This window comes from Oryza glaberrima, chromosome 11 (genome assembly GCF_000147395.1).
Source record: "Oryza glaberrima chromosome 11, OglaRS2, whole genome shotgun sequence".
Taxonomy (NCBI): Eukaryota; Viridiplantae; Streptophyta; class Magnoliopsida; order Poales; family Poaceae; genus Oryza; species Oryza glaberrima.
The window spans coordinates 3,668,082-3,691,874 of record NC_068336.1 but is presented as its reverse complement, the minus strand read 5'-3'; the positions used below and the strand labels follow the sequence as shown (position 1 = coordinate 3,691,874).

The following is a 23,793-nucleotide window of genomic DNA, read 5'->3' as shown; positions in this document are numbered from 1 at the left end:
ATCTATCCATATTAACCTTTCAAAGTTTTCATTTTAGTTCAAACTTATTCTTGAACCAACAATTCTCTTCATAAATGACACTTATACCCCTCATCATTCACATATATAAGAGAAAAATTGCATGCTTGAATTTTTTTTTATAGATAATACATAGATAATACAAACGTATACGATAGCAATTGCTTAAGTTTCATGTGCACATGTTGAAATAATAGGAAGTACATCTGTAATGTTGTTTATTCATGTTGGCTTTCTCTTTTCTAGTATATAGTTGTATACAAATTAAGGGCAAAAAGGACTTTTTTAATAGAAATATTGACTAAAAATAGCCATATGGCATATTAAGTGGGTCCAAGGATGATTTCAAGCCAAAATAAATATTTGGAGGAGCTATGTGGACAAAATGAAACGTGAAGGACCAAATTGTGCCTTCGGTGAAACTTGAGGGACTAAATTAGCTATTCACCCTATTAAAATCATGCAGAAATTGTGTGCTTTACATATATTATTCAAGTGATTTCCAAATTGAAGTTTACATTTTTACAGCCATAGATTAGGCGGGAAATTAATTTCCTACGAAATTATTATGGAATCACTCAGCCTCAACACAGAATCTACTAATTCAGGGGAAATAAAGTGCCATCATAGTGAAGTAATTTCCTAATACGAAATTTTCTTTAGCAGCTGGAAATAGGAACGACTTCAAACATCCATGAGGAAAAAAAAAGACTTGTTTCATGGTAAGAACTACAATTATACTTGACCACCTGATTGTACCCTACAGTCACAAAAGAAAAATCTGCATATATAGATGTGCCTTTTTATATATACAATTGGCACGTTTTTACCCTGGCAAAAGTTGTAAATATGGTGGAATGCATTCATATTAACAACCACTTAATTTGCATCTCAATCTGTAATCTCTTCTTGCTAACAAAAACGAAAAAAAGAAGAGGCAAATTTTCGATGCCTAATTTCTGTTCAAACTGACAATATGGTCTGGCTACTTAGAGGTGTCAAAAATGCCAGGCCGTTTGCTGCCTAAGTGCTCTAGCTAGCTGGAGTATTATATCATGGTTCAGCTCGCTGACACATGCAGTCAGGCATTGGGAGGGTGTATATGGAAATGGAACCATTTGGTTTCCTGACTCCGAAACCCTTCGACTCGCTGTGCCGATGTATGTCCTGCATTTGGTGCTTGAACCGATCCCATCTGCAGCCAAGAAAATATAGTTGGGTTTAGTTCTTGATCAGGTGTTCACTGGTGTAAAGTGGGGATCAGGTGTTGACTTTGAGGATCGCTGAAAATAGGGCGTCTCATGAGGCAAAATATATCTAATTAGAAATCTAAAAAGGAAAACCGAGAACAATTTTAAATGTATTTTAGTGTGTGTAGAACTACAGATCAAATAGCATCAACTCAATGCCTAGCATCTTGAAAATAGTTAGTTGTGACAGGGTTATAGTTGTCATGAATAGTTAGGTGTGACAAAGAGTTATAGTTGACATGGAGGGTCACCATTGGAAATTGGCCGGATGTCAATTATCATCTTGGTTCTCAAAAAGGTTTTCAGGTTTGAGAAAGCTTGGCTCTCCCAGGAAGGTTTCAAATCTTGGTTGACTGGAAATTGGCCTGAGAGAAGGAAACAAAACATTTTAGATCACTGGAATTGCCAGGGCACAATCCTTAGAAGGAAAATGAGAGGGAGGAAACAAAATAAGGAGAGTGAGATGAAAAAGGTGAAGGAAAACCTCATGAGAGAGATAAAAAATATCGAAGATGAGGCTGATCACAGAAATCTTACTTCAGATGAATGGCAGAAAAGATACTTTCTTGAAGGCAAATTGAATCAGATTTATTCTGATGAGGAAAAATATTGGCAAGGAAGGAGTGGAGAAAAATGGCTTCTAGAGGGTGATGCTAACACATCTTTCTTCCATGGGGTAGCTAATGGGAGAAAGAGAAAAAGTTTGATAAGAGCTTTAGAAGAAGATGGTAGAATAATTGAGGAACCTGCAGAACTGAAAGCTCACATATATCAGTTCTATAAAAATCTGTTTGGTGCTGAAGTTGCCCCAAAAATTTTCCTAAGTCAAGATATGTGGATGCATAGAGGGAGGCTAAGTCAAGAAGAGAGAGAGCATCTAATCAGACCCTTTACCTTTGAGGAAATGGATCAAGCTTTAAAACAAATGAAGACTGATACAGCCCCTGGTCCTGATGGATTCACAGTGAGCTTTTACAGAGCCTTTTGGCCCCAGTTGAGGGATCAATTTAAAGAAATGTTGGATCTACTATTTGAGGGGAGACTGGACTTGTGGAGAATAAACTATGGTGTGATTAGTTTAATTCCCAAAGTTAAAGATGCAAACACTATCAAAGCTTTCAGACCGATTTGCCTTTTGAATGTCTGCTTTAAGCTAATCACCAAAATTCTGACCAATAGGCTGACGCTAGTAGCACATAATGTAATTGGGGAGAGTCAGACTGCCTTTATTCCTGGTAGATTTATTTTGGATGGGGTGATTATTTTGCATGAGGTTTTGCACGAAGTGAAAAAAACTCACCAATCTGGCATAATTCTAAAATTGGATTTTGAAAAGGCATATGATAAAGTTCAGTGGAGTTTCTTGTTTGATGTGCTTCAGAAAAAAGGTTTTGATGATAAATGGATCAAGTGGATTAAGTCAGCAACTATTGATGGAAGAGTAGCAATTAATATTAATGGGGAGATTGATCAATACTTTAAAACTTTCAGGGGAGTCAGACAGGGGGACCCTCTATCACCTTTGCTTTTTAACATTGTGGCTGATGCCCTTTCTGAGATACTTTTGAAGGCCAAAGAGGCTGGTCATCTGGAAGGCTTGGTACCTCACTTAGTGCAGGGGGGGCTGACGCATTTGCAATACGCTGACGACACTATCCTGTTCATGACCAATAATGATCAGAATGTGATAACTACTAAATTTATCCCATACTGTTTTGAGGCCATGTCAGGATTGAAGATCAATTACCAGAAGAGTGAGGTTATAGTCCTTGGGGAGAACACAGAAGAGACTAAGAGAGTGGCTGACCTTTTTAACTGCAAATGCGGTAAGTTCCCCATGACTTACCTTGGCATTCCTATCAGTGAGGGGAGGCTGACAGCAGCAGATCTGGCTATTCCCCCTGATAAGATTGAGAAAAGACTTTCAACCTGGAAATGTGGTTTACTTTCTTATGGGGGAAAAGCAATACTTGTCAATTCCTGCCTAAGCAGTATACCTATTTATATGATGGGCTTTTATATGCTCCCTGAACAAACCCATCAGAGAATGGATTCTATTAGATCAAGATTTTTTTGGGAAGGAATAGAAAGAAAAAGGAAGTATCACATGGTTAAATGGGAGGCTCTTTGCAGACCCAAAGATTTTGGGGGCTTAGGTTTTCTTGATACTAGAGTGATGAATAAGGTACTTTTGTGCAAATGGATTTTTAAGCTTGAATCAGGGCAGAAGGACCCCTGCTGTGATTTGCTAAGAAGGAAATATATGATGAATGGGGGAGGCTTTTTCCAGTCAAGTACTGAGGGATGCTCTCAATTCTGGAGAGGTTTGCATGAGGTAAAACACTGGTTGAAATTGGGCAGCTGTTATGATTTAGGGGATGGCAGTGCTACTAGATTCTGGGACGACGTCTGGCTAGGAGATACACCTCTGAAAATCAAATTTCCCTACATTTACAGTATAGTGGCTGATCCTGGGAAAACAGTGAGTCAATTATGGTCCTCTGATGGCTGGAGGATTGATCTTAGAAGATCGCTTGGTGCCGAGGAGCTAGTTGAATGGGAACAACTACTTGCAGATCTTGCAAATGTTCACTTATCTACGGATAGGGACAGGATGAGATGGAAATTAACAAAATCAGGACAGTTTACTACGAAATCTCTTTATAGAGAAATGACCTTTGGGGGGATTAGAGACATAAAGATGCAAGAACTTTGGAAGACACCCATGCCTCTGAAAATTAAGATCTTTGTTTGGCTGATGCTTAAGGGGAGAATTCAAGCTGCTCATCAGCTTAAAAAGATGAAGTGGAATGGAGATCCCCTCTGCAAGCTCTGTGGTGCTGAAGAGGATGTGGATCACCTAATGTTTAAATGTGCACCAGCTAGGTTTTTATGGTGTTGTTTTAGAGATGTGTTTCATTGGGATCACGTCCCTTCTTCCAGGAGGGAGTTTATGAATATCTTGATGACTATGGGGGGTGATAGGGCAATAATCTTTTTACACGTAATTTCTGCAGGGATTTGGGCGATTTGGCTTGTGAGGAATGACTGGGTTTTCAATAACAAGCTGCTTTCTAATATATGTCATCTCCCTCACAAAGCTGTTTCGTTTTTGATCCAGTGGAGAGGGCTGCTGCCGGAGGAGCTGAAGGTCGAAGTGGATGGTCTGAAGGACTCATTGCTTGCCAGTATTCGGGTGTCAGGACCAAACTAGTGCGTAAATTTTTGCTGTGTGGTTCTTTGTGAGTTCCTTCCTGGCTTGTTAGCGCTGTGCCAGCAGCACCTTAATAGAAGTGAAGTTGAGTTTTCAGCACATCATCTCAAGCTGGCTTCCCCAGCGTTTACCCTTGTATCTGCACTCTTATGCTTGATAGTAAGCTGGGCCTTTCGGCCTTTTCTCTAAAAAAAAAATCTTGGTTCTCAAAATAAACTGGGAAATGATTACATGCTATATAAATAATCATATAGTATTTGAAAGGAAATGCTAAGAGTATCCTGAAACTGACCGGATATTTGGGTTGTCAAAGAGTGCAACCAATTTCCGTTTATCTGGTTTTATTGTCTTCGCATTTCCTCCATACAGATAACGCCTGTGCCTATCAGAAAATGAGGAAAGTTGCTTCCTTGAGTCGTCACAAACTCTTCGCTCTGCAGACAGACCGTGTAGTCCAGTGCTGCCAGTCTAGATGAGTGCCCCTGATAGAGCATAGGTAGGTGTCTGAGTTGAAGGAAGTCGCATGGAGATAAAAATGGTTTCTAATCCAATTGTTGTCTGATCCTCGAATTAAACAAGGATTTCAGATGCTTGATGGACAGTAAATGATAAGATACACAAATGAATAATCCAAACAATGGAGTACCTTGAACTGTGCAAGTTCCTCAGGTGAAGCGAGAGTATCCTTTGTCTGTAAAAGTGGAAACAACTGGCGAAGAGGAGTCATATACTTTTCAGCGTTGTATATTTTACCAGAGGCAACATAGAGGGAGGTAGTATTGTCAAATCCCATGCCCTGCAGCATCATTCCAACCTGCATAAACTAAACCAGTAAGAACTAGCAATTTATACTATTCCATAAACCAGACTCCAGAGCATAAAATTTTTAATGCTTTAATGCTTTTGGCAAATCAGCTTACTAAAATACGTCTGAAATTTGTGTTGGCATTTTTAATCTGAAAAACGTTACATAGATGACATCTAGCACTGCATATTGTGCCAGCGATGGAATTGCCTGTGGGATGTTATTTTGCATGAATGCACACCCCTCACTCTCCCCTGGGTGCAACTGAATCGCCCAACAAATTATAGCCTGAGAAGCATGACATGAAAACACTAAAAGAGAGCAGGCTAGCAACAAGAACATACTCAAAAGCATTGCGGCAGGGGCAAACTTCCCAACCTCTAAAGGAGTTAAAGGGCACTTCCCATTCCTCCTATTTGCCTCAGGATTTATCACTCGACCAGGTCGGTGAAACTTCCCTCTCCAACTCCTTTCACGAGCATTTTCCATTTCAATACTCTCCCTCCAGCCACCATCATATATGCAGCACGAAAAGGCTAGCATATCCTGAACAAAGGGGCACAAACATCATAAAACTTAGTGAGCTGAAAAAAGAAATGCTTAGTAGCTAAAAGAGCTATTGCGGTAGAACCTCTTCAAAGCGAAGGTGCACGGAAATGTACTTCCCACCAGTTAAAGAACTCATCTTGATCATTCGGTCAACCATATTTGTTCCAAGCATTCTTATGGGTTCAGAAAATCTCAACGCCTCATAGTTAGCAAAACACCTCAACGCCTGGATATTCGGTGGAACCGAATGGGCCAATCTGTTTGAGAAAGGGGCAATACGCACAGCCCTGGCACAGAAAGCGAGTGAAGCTATGGTACTACAGAACACCCTTAGTTGCAAGGATATGATGCAGCATCAAGGGAAGGAAGAAGAGGAGCACGGACCCTAGCTCCAACAATTTTGGAAGCACCTTTTGTAGGTAGTAGCTTTCAGATGAGAAGGCTTTGGTCCTCATATTTGGTATCATGCTGATATTGTGATCAAAATTCACAAATGCATCTTCAGGAAGTTCTTTGACAACCCTTATGTATTTTCTGAGCGACCCAATAAAGTGATCTTCATCAAAGATATCACCAAATTTGCTGAAAGCAATAAAACGACACAAGAAAGCATTATCCTCCAGAAACTGATGTGTGAAAACTAGCATATTTTTCTGTGAGTTTTCTTCGCATTTTCTTGGACTGTTATTTCCATGCTGCATTTATATCAGTTGAAACTGGGATCGATCTCACAATTAAATTAATTTAAATGGCACTTTGCTTAAAAGGTCAAACACATATCAGTATATTACATAGCATGAGTGTAAAAAAAAAAGAGGGGAGACCAAATGCTACAGCAAAATAACATTTTTTACTCAATCAAATTTTGTGAGCTTCGATAGAAATGGAACTGACAAAAACAGCATCTTTAATTAGCAAAGATTGAAAGGACAAATTGGAGCTAACAGAGGTCTATGATTAACAATAAACAAAACCAGAAAGCTAGAATACATTTCTGAAGTGGAAGTACAAGATAAATGGCAAACAGAGGATGATTGACGGCACAAAAGGACAGGGCATGCCAAGAAATATACTTATGTTAATATTGCGAAGAAAAGAAAAGGAAACTAAAACTGTCCCACTTCACAGCTACAGCTAAAAAAGAATGACTATGCTGTAAATGACAAACTAGTAACAGAAGTGAATTTTGCTAGTTCTCTGAAGGAGAACGAGGGGAACATACGCCATAATTCAGTTTATGCAGACACATCTGGTATTCTACCAGTAAATGGAGATAGTTACCTAGAATCACGCCACACGCTGTTCAAATGAAAAGCTGGGGTGACAAGAGTTGCATTGAGTAAGCTTGCCACAGCAACAGCATCGCAGATCTGTATCGAGACATTTATTGAGATGCTAGAAAAAAAATTACAGAACTTTAAAGATCAAGATTAGTGGTACATTAATTCATTTTCAATAGTTATGAGCTCCTCATGAATTGTGTGGAAGATAGGGAAAGACATGTAACAAAATGGTAAATAACATGTTACAGAACAAAAGTTCAAAATGTGTATATATGGGATATCATATAAGAATTTCGGTATCCTTCATTCCATCAATGCTTCAGACTGCTATGATATATGTAACAGAAATCATAAGGTTTCTTATCATAGAGCATTCAGAATAAATTTCAGTAATACTGAAGATTTGTTTAGTAAAAATAAGGATGTCTCTGAACTTGTAGACACAAGACTAAATGAGTAAATGTATCTACTTGGACGATTTATGCTGAGGGTAAAAACAATCCAGCAACTTACAGAAATGCGTTGTTGATTCAGACCACCATTTGCTTCGATTATGAGAAAACCATTTGAAGGTGGTAACTCTGAAAAGTGTGATGAGGACTATCAGTATTTTTTTTGACAGGTATGTGGACTATCAGTATAAAGTGCATAACCGAGTTTTCTGTCACTGTCTATGAATCTATGATGACATAAAAGTTAAAATCCCCAGCAGCTTTCGACTTGGGCAACTCTGGTGTATAAACTTGTAAAGAGCGTTTCAAGTTCACACCTGATCGTCTCAACTTCTTGGTGATACAAGGAGCCCATCGTTTTCCAGATTTTTTGTTTTGTGGTGTCATTAGCTGCACAATGACAAGACAATTTATGTTATATAATATATAGAGTTAAAAATTAGATCTAAACTGTTTCAAAAAAAAAATCTAAATGAAAAACAGGTAAACACTAAAAACACATTACATGACCAAGAACAACAACAAAAAGGAGTAAACACTAAACAGTATGAACATTTGTAGGTAGTTTAGCCAAATCAAAGGCATTGCAACCACTGAGAGGATATAAATTGCACAAACCAATCAAAGAACTGAGAGGAAGGTGCTATTTTCACTCGAATACTGAGAGGAAGCCAAGAACTACACCCCAAATGGAATGCCGGTAACAGATCGGGCATTACAGTTCCCCACGGAACGAGCCAAGAAACGCGCGCGCTGGGTGTTCCAGCAGCTATCCAGGGTCCCAGGTCACTCACCGGGTGCGGGCGGGAGGCGGAGGAGGCGCGCATCTCCGGCAGGAGGCGGTCCAACACGAGGTGGCTGCGGTACACCGACCCGGCCGGCGCCGGCGCCCCACGCTGCCGCAGCGCGCCCGCGCCCGCGCCCGCCACCGCCACGCCGCCGGCGCCGCCGCCCAGGAAGACCACGAGCATCGACGCCGCGTACGCCAGCGCGAGGAGGATCACGGCCACCCGCCGCCACCGCCCCGCCACCGCGGCGCCGCGCCCCTGCCTCCCCCTCGCGCCCTTCAACCCGCCGCCGTCGCCGCGCATCACGGCCACTACCACCACCACCACCACCGGCATCACCTGGAACGCCCCCGCGGCATCGTGCGAGCTCCGATGGGGAGGAGAGCGGAGGTGGCGCGGTGGTGGTGGTGTGCGCGAGACCAGAAATGGCAAACCACCATGGGAGAGAGAGACGAGAGAGACGAAGCAACCGAGACGAAGAGAGCCCAAGATTCCCCGGCCTGGTAAAGCCCGCGAACGTAAGGCCCATTTGTCCGGCCCACGTGGTCCAAGTTGGGATTTACATGGGCCGAGGCCCATTATCGAGCCCGTTTAGGTGAAGCGGAGGCAGGAGGCGCGAGCCATTTGAGACCTCTCCTCGCCGCCGCCGCTGCCGCCTCCACCTCGCCTCCTCGCCGCCGCCGCCGCCGAAGCGAGGCGAAGCGCCTCCCCTCTCCACGCGGATCCGTGCTCGGATTGACTCCTCTCCTCGGTAAGAAGCCCTAGCTTGCGGCGGAGGGAAGGGAGGGGGATGGAGGAGGTGGAGAACACGAGCAAGCGGAAGGCGCCGGAGAGCGAGCACGCCGCCGCCGTCTCGGGGGAGCATCCACCGCCTCCGCCGCCGCCTGACGCGGCGGCGAAGCGGCGGAACCTGTCGCGGTCGTGCATCCACGAGGTGGCGGTGCCCAAGGGCTACGCCGCGGCCAAGGACGAGGCGGTGCACGGGACGCTCTCGAGCCCGGCCTTCCATGGCGAGATGGCCAAGGCCTACCCGTTCCAGCTCGACCCCTTCCAGAGCGTCTCCATCGCCTGCCTTGAGCGGAACGAGTCGGTGCTCGTCTCCGCCCACACCTCGGCGGGGAAGACCGCCATTGCCGAGTACGCCATCGCCATGTCGTTCCGGGACAAGCAGAGGGTCATATACACCTCCCCTCTCAAGGCCCTCAGCAACCAGAAGTACAGGGAGCTCAGCCAGGAGTTCTCCGATGTCGGATTGATGACCGGCGATGTCACGCTGCAGCCGAACGCGACTTGCCTCGTCATGACCACGGAGATCCTCAGGGCAATGCTCTACAGGGGGTCCGAGGTGATCAAGGAGGTTGCCTGGGTTATCTTCGATGAGATCCACTACATGAAGGATCGCGAGCGCGGGGTCGTGTGGGAGGAGAGTATAATATTCCTGCCACCTGCCATCAAGATGGTGTTCCTCTCTGCCACCATGTCGAACGCGACCGAGTTTGCCGAGTGGATATGCAATCTGCACAAGCAACCTTGTCATGTGGTGTATACTGACTTCAGGCCGACACCGTTACAGCACTATGTGTTCCCGATTGGCGGCTCCGGTCTCTACCTTGTAGTAGATGAGGATGGCCAATTCAGAGAGGATAATTTTTTGAAGCTGCAAGACACGTTCACAAAGCAAAGTAATCAAGTGGATGGAAGGAAGGGTGGTGGACCTAAAGCCAGTGGTCGAATAGCAAAGGGCGGAAGTGCCTCTGGAAATTCGGACATATACAGAATCGTCAAGGTAGGCATCCACTGACATTTGTTAATGCCTGATGTACTATGGCCTTAATGGGCTCCTGAATTTACCATAATTTTAGTGTTTTTTCCCCTGAAATATGCTTTGCTTTATCCTAATGCAAAGTTGACTATGTTAAAGACTAGGCAATGTTTGCATATCGCTTGTAGATATTCACTCTTTAGATATTGATGTTTGATTTGACATTTACATTTATATTTTAGATCCTTACTTAATTGGATGAATTCTATCTGCAGATGATTATGGAACGGAAGTTTCAACCGGTCATAATTTTCAGCTTTAGCAGAAGAGAATGTGAACACCATGCCATGTCAATGTCAAAACTTGACTTCAACACTGATGAAGAAAAAGATAACATCGAACAGGTTTTCAGCAGTGCTATTCTATGTTTAAGTGAGGAAGATAGAGGTTTGCCTGCTATAGAGTTGATGTTGCCTCTTCTTAAACGAGGTATTGCAGTTCACCATTCTGGATTGCTTCCATTAATTAAAGAGCTGGTGGAGTTGCTCTTCCAAGAAGGCCTTGTAAAAGCTCTCTTTGCTACTGAAACAGTATGCCCTTATACCTGATCATTGCACTTAGTGTTAAACTTGTTTTATTCTTCACACATAATATAGTATGGAATTACTATCCTTTGATTTTTGTAAGTTGTAAACTAGGGACAGCTAGGGAACTTTTGTTTTGCACTTCCTGCATTGCATCTTTCATCATTCAATCAACAGATGATCTTTATGTTTCCTCCCTCAGTTTGCCATGGGACTGAATATGCCTGCAAAAACCGTTGTGTTCACGTCTGTCAAAAAATGGGATGGTGATACTAACCGCTATATTGCTTCTGGAGAATATATACAGGTAAATCGACATACGAAAGTGCAATTCATGCATATACTTGAAATTAGTTGAGGAAATGAACTACAATCCCTTCTTACTATATAATAATTTTGTGTGCACTGCATTTGTAGATGAGTGGAAGAGCTGGTCGGCGTGGCAAGGATATACGTGGAATTTGTGTTATAATGATAGATGAAAAAGTAAGAGCCTACAGTTTCCTGTTATAATTATCTTTATTTTTCTTAAATACAATTTAAGTACCTTCCTAGATATTCATGCCAGGAGGTTTAGTGCATATTTGTTGACTCAAATAATTCATCATGCTATTCTTGATAAAATGAAACTTTTAAAAGATACTAAGAAAATACATATTTGGCCCAATGCATCGTGATTCTGCAGCTGTCTTTCTTGGTTCAGTTAGCACAATAAAATGTGTGAAACTGATAACTGACATACTGCTTTACTTTGTTTCCTAATTCAAGTAAATGCTATGTCATTTGTAGTAATCCTTCTGATTGTTTATCACTTTTCATCTTCAATTCTTTTGTTTATTTCAACAGTTGTCGGCATGCAAATAACATTAATTAACTAAAGCCAGCATGATCCAAGTTATGTTTTTTGAAATAATTGGACATTCACATCCAAATATAGTTAACAAGTTCTATATAGGAGTGTTAAGATTCATTTTATGTGGTTGAAGCTTCCCTTCAGGACTTCAAAATAGGTCCATACTCTTGTTTGGATTTGCTTGTCATATCAAAGATGTACTTAGGTTGCTGTGTTTCTTATTAAATTGAACCTATGCAACCGCACATATGCACTTCAAGCTTTTGTTGCGTGCTCTCTTTTGACCGACTTGCCCATTGCATCATGGGCGAACTCTGCAGATGGAGATGAGTGTTATAAAGGACATGGTGTTAGGTAAACCAGCACCTCTTGTCAGTACTTTCCGGCTGAGCTATTACACAATTCTCAATTTAATGAGTCGCGTGGAGGGCCAGTTTACTGCTGAGCATGTGATCAGGAATTCATTCCATCAGTTTCAATATGAGAAGGTTTCTTTCCGGACCTCCTACAGATGCCTTTCCTGATACATACTTAGCATATTGGCGATTATAAACTTTAGCTACCCTTTCTTTTCAGGCATTGCCAGAAGTGGTGCAGAAGATTACATCATTGGAAAATGAAGCTACCTTACTTGATTCTTCTGGAGAGGTATGTTATTTTTATTTATATTAGTGCATTACACATTTTATTCTTCCATTGATACTGACAGTACTGACACTTGCCCCTGTATAGACTGATCTTGCAGAATATCATAAATTGGGGCTTGATATATCGGAACTTGAAAAGAAAATCATGTCGGAGATGATTAGACCAGAGAGGGCTTTGTTATACTTGGTTCCTGGAAGGCTGGTACGTTACACTTATAACCTCATAGGTTCTGTTCCTTAAGAATGATTTGGATATATCATCAGCTATCACCATTGTATTTGTCTTATGAGAAACAGAAGGGATAATATATCTACTTCTATTTTCATCGTTTCCTCTGTGTACTGTTCCTTTGTTTCCACTAAGCAATTTGCTTCATTGCAGGTTAAAGTGAGAGATGGTTCAACAGACTGGGGATGGGGTGTGGTTGTAAATGTGGTTAAGAAACCTCCACAATCTGGTACTCTCCCTCCTGCACTAAGTGCATCTCGTGGTAATAACTATATAGTGGATACCCTGCTTCACTGTTCTTCTAGTTCGAACGAGAATGGATTCCGTTCAAAGCCATTGCCACCACGCCCAGGGGAGAAGGGAGAAATGCATGTGGTGAGTTGAATTTCACAGATAAATATTTTATTGTGGTCAACAAACAAAACTTTGTTCTGTAGTGATAATTAGGTGATGATCGTTTAAGGAAGGACCCAAAATTTTTGGAATTTGATAAATGTAAGGTATTTGCAGGTGCCTGTACCACTACCTTTATTATCTGGTCTAAGCAGTGTTAGAATCAACATTCCTCCTGATCTACGACCACCTGAAGCAAGACAAAATATACTTTTTGCAGTGCAAGAGCTGGGAAAGCGGTACCCCCAAGGTCTTCCAAAGCTAGATCCAATCAAAGTATGGTTAACATTTTTGTTATCTTTCCTTCGGAAGTACCATTTTAGGTTAGCAGCTGAAAATTACAGAGAATTTAATATCTGAAAAATGTTGCATGATGGTTTAGCTGTATATGTGCACAACACTCTCAGTGATTTTTTTTCTCCTTTTGGATGCCTTGATCAGCTAACTCCCTCCAACACATACGCTAGGGTTGTTATTACTATTTCTTTCTGCAATACATTGTCGATGCATGATGCATAGGCAGAGCATACACTAGTTCTGTAATACCTGTAGAATCTTCAGCTGCATATTCTACGCTGACATATCCGCATAGATGCAGACTATTGATGGCTTGTTTTGCCCTACCCTTGCAATTTTGCTGTCAATTGAGCTGGTCTATTTTCATGTATAAAAATATATGCTCTGGCATCATCAAACAATTTGAAATCCTGTTCTATTCCGTATTCACTCTGGTATTCTGACACAATTGATAGGACATGGGTCTTCAAGAACCTGAACTAGTGGAGTTGGTTCATAAGCTTGATGATCTTGAGCAGAAACTGCGTTCTCATCCACTTCATAAGGTACTCCAAGTCACTTATCAGTCAAGAAATTTCTTGTCACTTAGAGATTTTGACTGATTATTTTGTGTTGATATTGTCTCTTAGTCTGATCAAAGTGAGCAGCAACTGTCATGGTATCAAAGAAAAGCTGAGCTAAATCATGAAATTCAAATGCTAAAGTCAAAGATGCGGGATTCGCAGGTAGGTTGAATCTTTGCATGCTTGGTTATTTTTAAACGCTAAATGTGTTCTTACTTTTTCCTCCATTCAGCTACAAAAATTTAGAGATGAGCTTAGGAATCGGTCCCGTGTTCTGAAGATGCTTGGTCACATTGATGCTGATGGTGTGCTCCAGCTGAAAGGACGTGCTGCCTGTTTAATAGACACAGGGGATGAGCTGCTTATCACTGAACTTATGTTTAATGGTACCAGTCTAATATGATTATCTTTGTTCAGTTTTGCATGCGTGCTTAGATTATACTCCCTCTATCCCATAATATAAGGCATGGTCAAACTTAACATGGTCTCCAAAACTAATTTTTGTCTTATAATTTCTCATATATTATAAGGTTTGTAGTAACAAAATTGTAACCATATGAAAGTAAATTCAAATGTCAATCCAATGATATAATTTTTAGCAAGTAAAATTCAATTCGTATTGTACTAAATGTTGGTCAAAATGTTTTGAAGGTGAAATCTTGAAATGCGTGGGCGCCTTATATTATGGGATGGAGGGAGTATTATGTAATATATTGTATTGTACTAAGTATGCTTTTCTGTTTAGGTACATTTAACGATCTTGATCATCATCAAGTTGCTTCCCTTGCTAGCTGCTTTATACCTTGTGAGAAGTCTAGTGAACAAATACGCCTGAGAAGTGAGCTTTCTACACCAATGATGCAGCTACAGGAGGCTGCGAGAAAAATAGCTGAGGTGCATATTTGTTCTACTACATCTATTTTACTAGTTTGCTGTACTTGATTGAGATCTAATTTCTCATTCTTGCGTTAGGTACAAAAAGAATGCAAATTAGAGGTAAATGTTGAAGAATATGTCGAATCAACTTGTAGGCCCTACCTGATGGATGTCATATACTGTTGGTCAAAGGTTTGTCAGCACTATACAATCCCTGATGTTGGAAATCTTGTACTCCGTTTATTTTATTGGAAATTTGTTGATCGTCCTCTGTCAATTGGTTCTTTATCTTATTTAATCTCCCTATCACACTGTATTGATATTCTCTAATTTCCTTAGTTATGTTTAATTGCTTAATTTTCTCCATACAGGGGGCCACTTTTGGAGAGGTGATAGAAATGACTGACATTTTTGAAGGAAGTATCATACGGCTGGCTAGAAGACTGGATGAATTTCTGAATCAGGTATAGCATCCTATTTATGCTACTGCTGCCATAGTGTCATCCTATTTTACCTCCTTTTTTGCTGTTAGTACCTAATTCACTTAGACAATCTGAACATCTACCCATCGATTATGGCATCTTATGTTCAATTGCATGCAAATAAGAAGTGCAATTCTGGTATGGAATGCCCACAAAAGTGTCGTGTGACATTATGGCCTACTCATTGAAGTCCCAGTTCGAATGTCTAAATTATTTCACGGCACCAGAAAGGCTAAACTAGGTTCATACTTAGTTTTTATACCCTAGTTTCATGAATTTGGTTCAGTACAAGTAGTTGTAGTCTTGCAGATGATGTGAGGATGACATTTGCTTATGCCTTGAAAGCATCATTAATAGACACAGCAGTGTTGCCATCGTGTATTTTTAAGAAAAAAAATCTCAACATACAACCTCACGATTTGCGTACACTCTTTTCTAGTCATATCATAGATAATGTGCTGTTCTGCAGTTCTCTTCCTCACAAGCATGCAACTGATTGGAATTTGGATGAACGGTGATTGATCATTAACAAATCAACAATCTAAAAGCGCATCATTTTCCCATCTGAACTCTGAGCCAACTAACTCTGAATATGTTATGACAGTTGAAAGCTGCTGCTCAAGCTGTTGGTGAGGTTAACCTTGAGAACAAGTTCGGAGCGGCCAGTGACAGCTTACGTCGGGGTATCATGTTTGCCAACTCATTGTATCTGTGATGAAGGTTCAGCAGTTGTAACGCCGTATGTTAGCAAAGCAAATGTAGTTTGTTTTTTTTTTTTTTTTTTTGAGAAGGCATGAAATGTAACCCATATCAGTAGAACCCTGTAGGTTTTTACTTTTTAGGAGGTAAGCTCTCTGCATTAGCAGCCTGTAGTAACACAATTTCATCAGCAGATCAGAGGCAATCTGGTATGCAAAAAACATTTTGATATATCATGTACCCTGTAGGTTTTGAGGCCTTATGGTCGATATATGATGATGTGCTTGTGAGATTTTGTATGCTTGTTTACATACAAGCCAGAGAGATTTTGCTCTTCATGATACCTTTTTTGGGGATGTTTCTTATTTGCCAGCGGCAAATTGGTACTACTTCCTCCGTTTCAAAATGCAAGTCATTCTAGCATTTTTCACATTCATATGGATGTTAGTGAATCTAGACATACATATATGTCTAGGTTCACTAGCATCCATATGAATGTGGGAAATGCTAGAATGACTTACATTATGAAACGGAGGGAGTATCACTTATTTACCCTTCTCTTATTTATCCACATGTTATTGAGAGGACAGGAGAAAAATAAGACAACACGTCAATTTTCGGAGGCAAATACACATTTTGGGCTTGTTTGGCTCATAGACATTCATAGCATTGCCAATTTGTTTGGCAATGGCATTCGTTTGCTTTGCTACCAAAGTTGCATTTGCCGTTCAACTAAGCCAAATAATTTGGCTACAAACCAAACAAACTCTATACTTTTCTCGAGTCGTTTATTCAAATGCTTCTTCCAAAAGTTACTGCCCAATGGTAATTTAATACTAGCTAACAGTAAACTAATCCAGAAGAATATTCTTCCAAAAGTCGCTCACAGGCTGTAGTAACTGAATTAAGCAGCAGCAATAATCGAATATCTGAGCAACTAACTTCAAAACATGTAGTCCGGGAGAGAAGAAACAGCTACAGAGAAAGTAAGATGCTGGGAGATTACACAGCAAACTAAACAGCTCTGGACTACTTTTAAGAGAGTTCTAAAGACAAAATTGTTCTTGCACTACAGATTACATGAGAAAAATGGATACAGATTATTCTTTTTTTCTATAATGATACATAAGTGATGGACAATAAGAGGCCTTTTCCATCACATTTTATCTCCAAAGAATGCTCCTGAGCAAAACTAATGGCCCAGAAATGCCAACAATTTTCAAAGTTACAAGTGTGGTGGTGTGGCTTGGCAAAATCAACCGTTGACATATGCGCCCAGTTTCTTCTTCACAAATGTACCATTTTTTCCACAACTCTGTATAGCTTGATCAACAATTTGGTATGCTGATTCAGATGGGGGTTATTTACCAGCCGATAGCATCTTTTGAAGCTGAATCACCTGCTGTTGTTGCTCTACTGGCAACGAACTAAGCTGCTCAGGTGTCAGTTGTAGGACTTGCTGCAGAAGAGCCGACTCAACATCGGGTGTGAGCTGGAACAGAGCAAGAACAACTTTATTTGTGAGCGCATGAAAATTATCATAGTGTTCAGAGATTCGGGGCAATTCAATGCAATTCCACAAAAATGAAAACAACCGTTTAGAACTTCACATAAGTCATGTCTCTTAAGATTGTCAACAGTTCCTCATACTGAACAATCAAATTCTAAAAGGATAAAATAACAATAAACACCGGGAGATTAAATTATAGGGAGTACCTGAGGCACTTCGTTCTCTGGCTGCTGGAAGCTAACAGCAGCAGAATTATAGCTCCCTGATGGTCCACCAGGGAGCATTCCTTGGGATGGAGCAGGATAAACAGCTGGATTGTTGTTTACAATTCCAGGTGTGGATGTTCCATCCTCCAATTTTCGCAACTTTGGATGATGAGCAAACTCCGTCGAACGATTTGCTTGCTCAGGAAACCTCATTTCCTTCTGTGCTATATCAGGTATAGCAGGTACCTGTAATTGGGCCGTACTGAGTTGGCATGTGCGGGTAATTAAATGAAAAGTGCATATTGTCTACAGCTTGTGCCTCATAACTTGGAATAACAATTTAGTTCATCTATGGCATCGACAATGCCTAGCTAAGTAACTTGTGCTGTTTGAGCATAAAGGTTCCCAGAGGCTCTGCATTGGTTTATCTCAAATATTTGGTTTATCATAAATTAACACAAAGTTGATTGAATTACAAAGGTTCCTTTAGAAGTGAAGAAGAATACCTGGGGAACATGTGGATGAGTCAATGGTAGTTGTTGCATACCCGCTGGCATAGCTGGTGGCCTAGGGTGATGTGGCATAAATGGGGGCTGAACCTGCGATATCAGGCTTCCTGAGGTAGCAAGGGGTAGAGGAGGAACACTGGAAGAGGCACCAAGGGGTTGAGATACAATTGGAGGATGTATGCCCACCCCAGACTGACTTCCATGTGGAAATATTGTGCCCGCAGGCTGAGATGAATGCGGATACTGAGGAAAATTATGCAGCTGTGCAGAAGGGTCCTGCAGGACATTTGGGTTTGGCAAGCTTGCAGAAGGTCTTGGAACACTTGGTATCATAGCATCTGGCTGTGGAAATGGTTCGCTTATGTGAGATGATGATTGTGCCAAGGAGCTAGAGGGCTGTTGGCTCTTTGCCATCTGCATCTGTGATTTGAATAAAACATCGGTTATCTGTATGTTACAGAATCAAAGAATACATTGGGTACCACAAGCTCAGAAGAAAATCAGACTATACCATCTGGGGCGTCACCATTCCAAGCATTATTTGTGACTGCATTATAAGAAGGGAGAAAAATGAAACCATTAGGCTTTTAATCTCTTATTCCAATTCTAGATTTAGAACTGAACGATGTGCAAATAATCCAGTCAATAATCTGAAAATAACCAAGACTAAGAAGTATTCTAATGTATAAAAATGAACCAATTACAAAATCAGCTCATAACAAACAATAAGCAGTTGATTAAGTACAAAATCAATATTAGCAAAAGTTAACCTGAAATAGGGCCTTTGACAGCTGTGGAATTCCTTGCAGCAGTTTGTTGGCAACATCCTTATTTTGACTAGTTAGGGACTGCCATAAAAAAAAAACATTAATAAACTGCAATTGGTACTGGGCCATTTCTAATATTTAAGAAACAATAGTGCTTAAGATTTCAAGATAACCTTCAACTCAGACATGATTTCATACAACTGGTGCTTTGACATTCTGGCCAAATAATGAGTAAGAGGGTCATTTCCAAGCCCATACTGGACAGGTAAACCATTTTGAACATTTGCAGTTTGAGATCCTCCAAGAATACCAGCCATCACAGATGCAGCATGAATAGCCGATGGAAGACCAACTGGCTGATGAAGACCTGTATCGCCTACAACCGGAGTCCCAGCTAATTGTTTCTGAGTATCTGCAGGATTCCATCAATAGATCAGTGTTAGCATCCACAAACATAAAATCAGCAGATTAGAAATAGTAAAGCATACACATAAACTTGGGAGTGATAAAGGAAATGATACCAACCAACACTGGATGCCATTCCAGGTCCTCCACGACCCTGAAAATACACAAACATATCCAGCATAAGTCAATAGAATCTCTAGCAAAACCAAATCGATCTCAAGAATCCTATAAATCAATAATATTCATTGTTGAAAGCATGCACTAACTACATTACCGTATTGAAGCTAGCTAATATCTAATACACAATGTTTATAGTAGTATATTGAAAGTTTTCTGCATATAGTGATATCATACAATACCACTGCATTATAATCTCCAGATAATTAGAACAAAAAACCACACTGACATGTACAACAATGTATAAATTGCGCTATTTTTCAAGTCACACATCAGTCAACTGTATCCAGCTGCAAACTTGTGATGCACATTTTCTTAGTGTGCTCATTGACATTTGGCAACAGAAGATTGGTCCACTTATATCAGCATTAGTCACTGGTATGGGATGGATTCAAAGGCTGGTGTTGATAGCATCTCAGAAGATTAAGAATATTTTTGTGCCAGTGCAGTAGAAAACCAAAAGAAACTGTAAACCCTTCTGCACATACATAAAGGTCTCATTTGGAATTTCCTGGTTCATGCGGAAATTGAATTATTTCTTTGTGAAATTCCCTGCATATCAAATGGGTCTAAAAATTCAATTGGGTACTGTTTCAGCACTCAATTCTACTAGCAGTTTCATCTTTTTGCTCAAGTATATCGCATAAGGTGAAACTACAGATGCATCTTTCCTAGTGACTACTATTCTTCTTTTGCTATTTATTCAGAACACTTCTGGCGAAGCTCTTCCAATGATGATATATGGTTTTGCTAGGCAACAAACAGCCTTTGGCAGACGGATTCCATAAATAAAAGGAGATGTGACAACAGAGATATTCTTTTTTATAAATGGAGATGCCAAAGATAATGCGCCATACCAGAATGATAATTTCACGAGATAAATTGGCAGATATAGCAGGTGTGTGTATGTACAGCCAGGCAGCTGTACATACATACACATGCTGCAAACAAAAGTGAAACATACGACACATGGTGGTTGGAGAAAACACTACTATTATCATTCATGGGAACCAAAGCAATACAAGCTCTCATCTTAACATAGGAATTGGAAGTTGAGAAATGTGTTTCTTCTACAGTAAGAAACTGAGGATCTTCGACCTTTTCTCTGTTTCTGTCAGCATTCCTCCCATTTTCAGCAAAATCAACACGTAACTGACGGCCATTAATTTCATAACCTTGAAGGTTCCGGCGTGCACTTAGAGCAGTCTCCTCATCCTTGTACTCACAAAACCCATAACCCTTTGGCTTCCCTGTTTCTTTATCAATAACCAATCTGCAAAGCACCAAATGTTTAAGAGCTTATGAGTAGTCGAAACTATCTTACCACGTGTTACCAGATTAAAAAACACTTGCAGCTGCTAGGAAACTTGGCACATTCCTATGTTCAGAGTTATCAGCGATATTAGTAGCACCATGTAGTTCAGCCATTAAACTTCAATTAGCGATTATTTTTAAATGTGCACGGTATAATGTTATTTCATAGAAAAAAAAGTGTGCCAAGCATTATGTCCATACCAGATACCACTGACCCCTGAACTCCTTATTATGTAAGGAGAATAAAAGGCATGAAGTTATTTTTAAAAACAGACACTAGCAAGACTTTAGTATCCAACACACGTCTGTCTGAATCAAATCCATGTATTTGCAGAACCTATTTAGCTTAACTCTAACCATCCTAAACACCAATTCCACACACACACAATTTTGAGGGTTTGTGCAGTACAATTAAACCTGAATGAGACCACAGGGCCGACTTCCTCGCAAATCTGCACGAGCTGCTCCTCCGTCGCATCGTAAGGAATGTTCCCGACTGCAACCAAAATTCAACAACCAACAAACGCATCCGTCAATCGAAAGGGCACGAGCAGTAAACCCTAGACCAAACCAAATTGGTCAAACACTAAACCCTCCCCAAATCTAGCACCGCAACCGAGCAAAACGCGCTTCATTTTCCTCCTCACTCTCATCGACCCACACCCAAACGAAGAACGAACAATCCCACTACGGATCGAGGAGAGCGAGGCGGCTAGGCTAGAAATCAGCCGAGGCCCAAATCGACGGGAAGGAGCCGAGCCGCCTTTGCTCTCTCTCTACTCCGCACCCCACGCACACCGTGAGCTCCCTCCCCGGAGCTCAGCTCAGGATCGAACCATGCCGAAGACGGCGAGAGGGAAGCGGGGGGTGGGGGGCCCGTACCGAAGACGCAGCGGTTCTGGGCGCCGGCGGGGGCCGCGGCGGCCATGCTCGTCAGCAGAGGTCGCCGGCGGCAGGGCGGCGGAGGCGGGGCGGCAGCATCGGCGGCGCGGCGTTCGGGGTGGCGACGCGGGAGATCGAGGTGGGGGCGCGGCCGCGGCGGCGGCGGCGGCGGCGGCGGCGAGTTTTCTTTTTCTTTTTCTTTTCTTTTTTATTTTTGCTATTTCCGGCGTCGTTCGGATATGAGTGCAGCTTGCGGGGTGTGGTGGTCGTTTATTTATAGTAAGGGGAGAAGACCTTTTCCGTGTCTGTGTCTAGAGTTTTGATTGGTATTTTAGGCGGCATGTTTGGCCCATTAACTTTGTAAAATTTGGTCATCATCAGTGTTTTTTTTTTTTTGGTAGAGAGGTTTGTTTGGATTGGTACAAAACGAATTTGGAGTTAAATTTGTCAATTTAAGTTAGGGCTTGTTTAGATCTCCGGGTAAAATTTTATATCTATCACATCGAATGTTTAGATATATGTATGAAGTATTAAATATAAAAAATAACTAATTACACAGATTGTGTATAAATTGTGGGACGAATTTTTAAACCTAATTGCGCCACGATTTTTAAGCCTTAGCTTGTTTGCTTGGTACCAAAATTTCTTGCCTAGGGCCGAGTTTAGTTCTAAACTTTTTTTTTCAAACTTCTAACTTTTCCATCACATCAAAATTTTCCTACACACAAACTTCCAACTTTTCCGTCACATTGTTTCAATTTCAATCAAACTTTTAATTTTGGCGTGAACTAAACACATCCTAGATTGGCACCGTTAGTGCTAAACTAAGCCAAGCCAAAATATGAAAATAATAGTAATAATTGTTTAAGATATCATTGTAGTATCCAATATACATGTTTGTCTTTCTTGTTATTTTCAAATAAAAATTATTGAATATAGCTACATGTACATGAGAGTAGTTTTCACTACAACACCCATGGCATAAATGCTGGTCGCAGAACCTTGGGTGTGACAAGTTACGGCAACCAAACCAGATACTCTTGGTTTCATGTGGGTTCATGATGCCAGCATCCACTACATGAATCAAATTCAATGTGAATAGTAGTAGTTTATAACAATTGCTCATCAGTACGAGCAAACGTGTAATTCTATGTACATATGAAAGATTGTGTCAAATACTCAAATATGATATATGATATGATGATTAGAGAGTGAAAATAATTTTATTTTGCTTTTTTGGGTTTTCTTATAATCTCGTGTATTTACCTAATATTATGAAAATAATCTAGTGTACTTCCTTCAAAATTAGGATGAAAACCACTTGTCCACTACAACAACTAACACTAAAGCAACGGTAAGTTTAACTTTAGGGCTTAATTAGATTGATGCCATTTCAAACCATATCATTTTTTGGGTAGAGTTAACAAACATGTGCATCTATTTAATTTCTTGCCAAACTGTACTAAATACATAAGAAATCCTGCCAAAATTTTGGCAATATGACATATTTTGGTATTGCTAAAATTTAGTAAGGTTTATTTTAGCTACAATCTGAACAGCCCTCAACATCCAGTTGAACTCAGAATTTGTAACTGATTAAGCGCACACAAAACGTACCACCAAAATTCTACTAGTACATTTCACACCTAACGGGCAATAATGCAACCAGTGCCTCCTCGTTGCCAACCCAAATCTCCCTGACAGAACACGCCTTGAACTCACCTAATGATGCCTTCTAAAGTCAAAATTACAACTCAATGGAATCCACAGCACATGATTTAAGAAAAGGAATGCGTAAACCTACTGAAATGTTACTAACGACCATCCTAATAACATGGGACAGCTAGTCAACTTGTACTACTACTCACCTAGCTACACAATATATGACTCTGTACACGAGCAATTTTCTTTTGTTTTCTTAATTTTACCACTGTCTATCTATCTATGGAGGTACAAACAAAGCATTCATTCATCCATCACTGGGAGCTTGACAAGCGAGTCCTGCTTCCATGAAATCTACTCCATCAATCACATGAATTTCATAGCTAGTGGTTGCTTGAAGCTGCTAGAGCTGAAAAAACCTGCTTCATTTGATGTTGATGCTACCGTATTCTTATTCGGAGAGGTGCCATTGCCCCGGAGTGGATTCTAATCCCTCGAGGGGATATCCCCTCGTATACCTTTTTCTTCCAAATTCGATGCAAATAGTTGTGAAAAAATCTGAAAAAAATTGACAATGTAGAGTATAATGATACCTACTAGTCCACCAAAATTCATGT

The 23,793-nt window shown here is 40.8% G+C and overlaps 2 protein-coding genes and 1 pseudogene across 2 annotated transcripts; 1 reads left to right on the top strand and 2 right to left on the bottom strand.

Annotated features, from left to right (window-relative positions):
- Positions 1-1,085: 1,085 nt before the first annotated feature.
- On the bottom strand, positions 1,086-8,781 carry LOC127755946 (O-fucosyltransferase 9-like; annotated as a pseudogene).
- Positions 8,782-8,993: 212 nt separating this feature from the next.
- LOC127754237 (DExH-box ATP-dependent RNA helicase DExH10) lies at positions 8,994-16,060 on the top strand. Its single transcript, XM_052279726.1, has 16 exons — positions 8,994-10,145; positions 10,397-10,711; positions 10,908-11,012; positions 11,123-11,191; positions 11,879-12,046; positions 12,135-12,206; positions 12,291-12,407; positions 12,588-12,809; positions 12,945-13,103; positions 13,580-13,669; positions 13,754-13,849; positions 13,920-14,073; positions 14,433-14,581; positions 14,660-14,755; positions 14,935-15,027; positions 15,650-16,060. Exons 1-16 carry the CDS (start codon positions 9,150-9,152, stop codon positions 15,758-15,760), a joined length of 3,012 nt encoding a protein of 1,003 aa, XP_052135686.1. The 5' UTR covers positions 8,994-9,149; the 3' UTR covers positions 15,761-16,060.
- Positions 16,061-16,731: 671 nt separating this feature from the next.
- Positions 16,732-21,744, bottom strand: LOC127754238 (cleavage stimulating factor 64). Its single transcript, XM_052279727.1, has 10 exons — positions 21,515-21,744; positions 21,050-21,128; positions 20,417-20,591; positions 19,262-19,295; positions 18,910-19,148; positions 18,740-18,817; positions 18,481-18,516; positions 17,967-18,389; positions 17,461-17,706; positions 16,732-17,236 (listed from the first exon to the last, which is right to left on the bottom strand). The coding sequence occupies exons 1-10, from the start codon at positions 21,558-21,560 to the stop codon at positions 17,105-17,107; spliced, it is 1,488 nt and encodes a 495-aa protein (XP_052135687.1). The 5' UTR covers positions 21,561-21,744; the 3' UTR covers positions 16,732-17,104.
- Between the last annotated feature and the right edge of the window lie 2,049 nt (positions 21,745-23,793).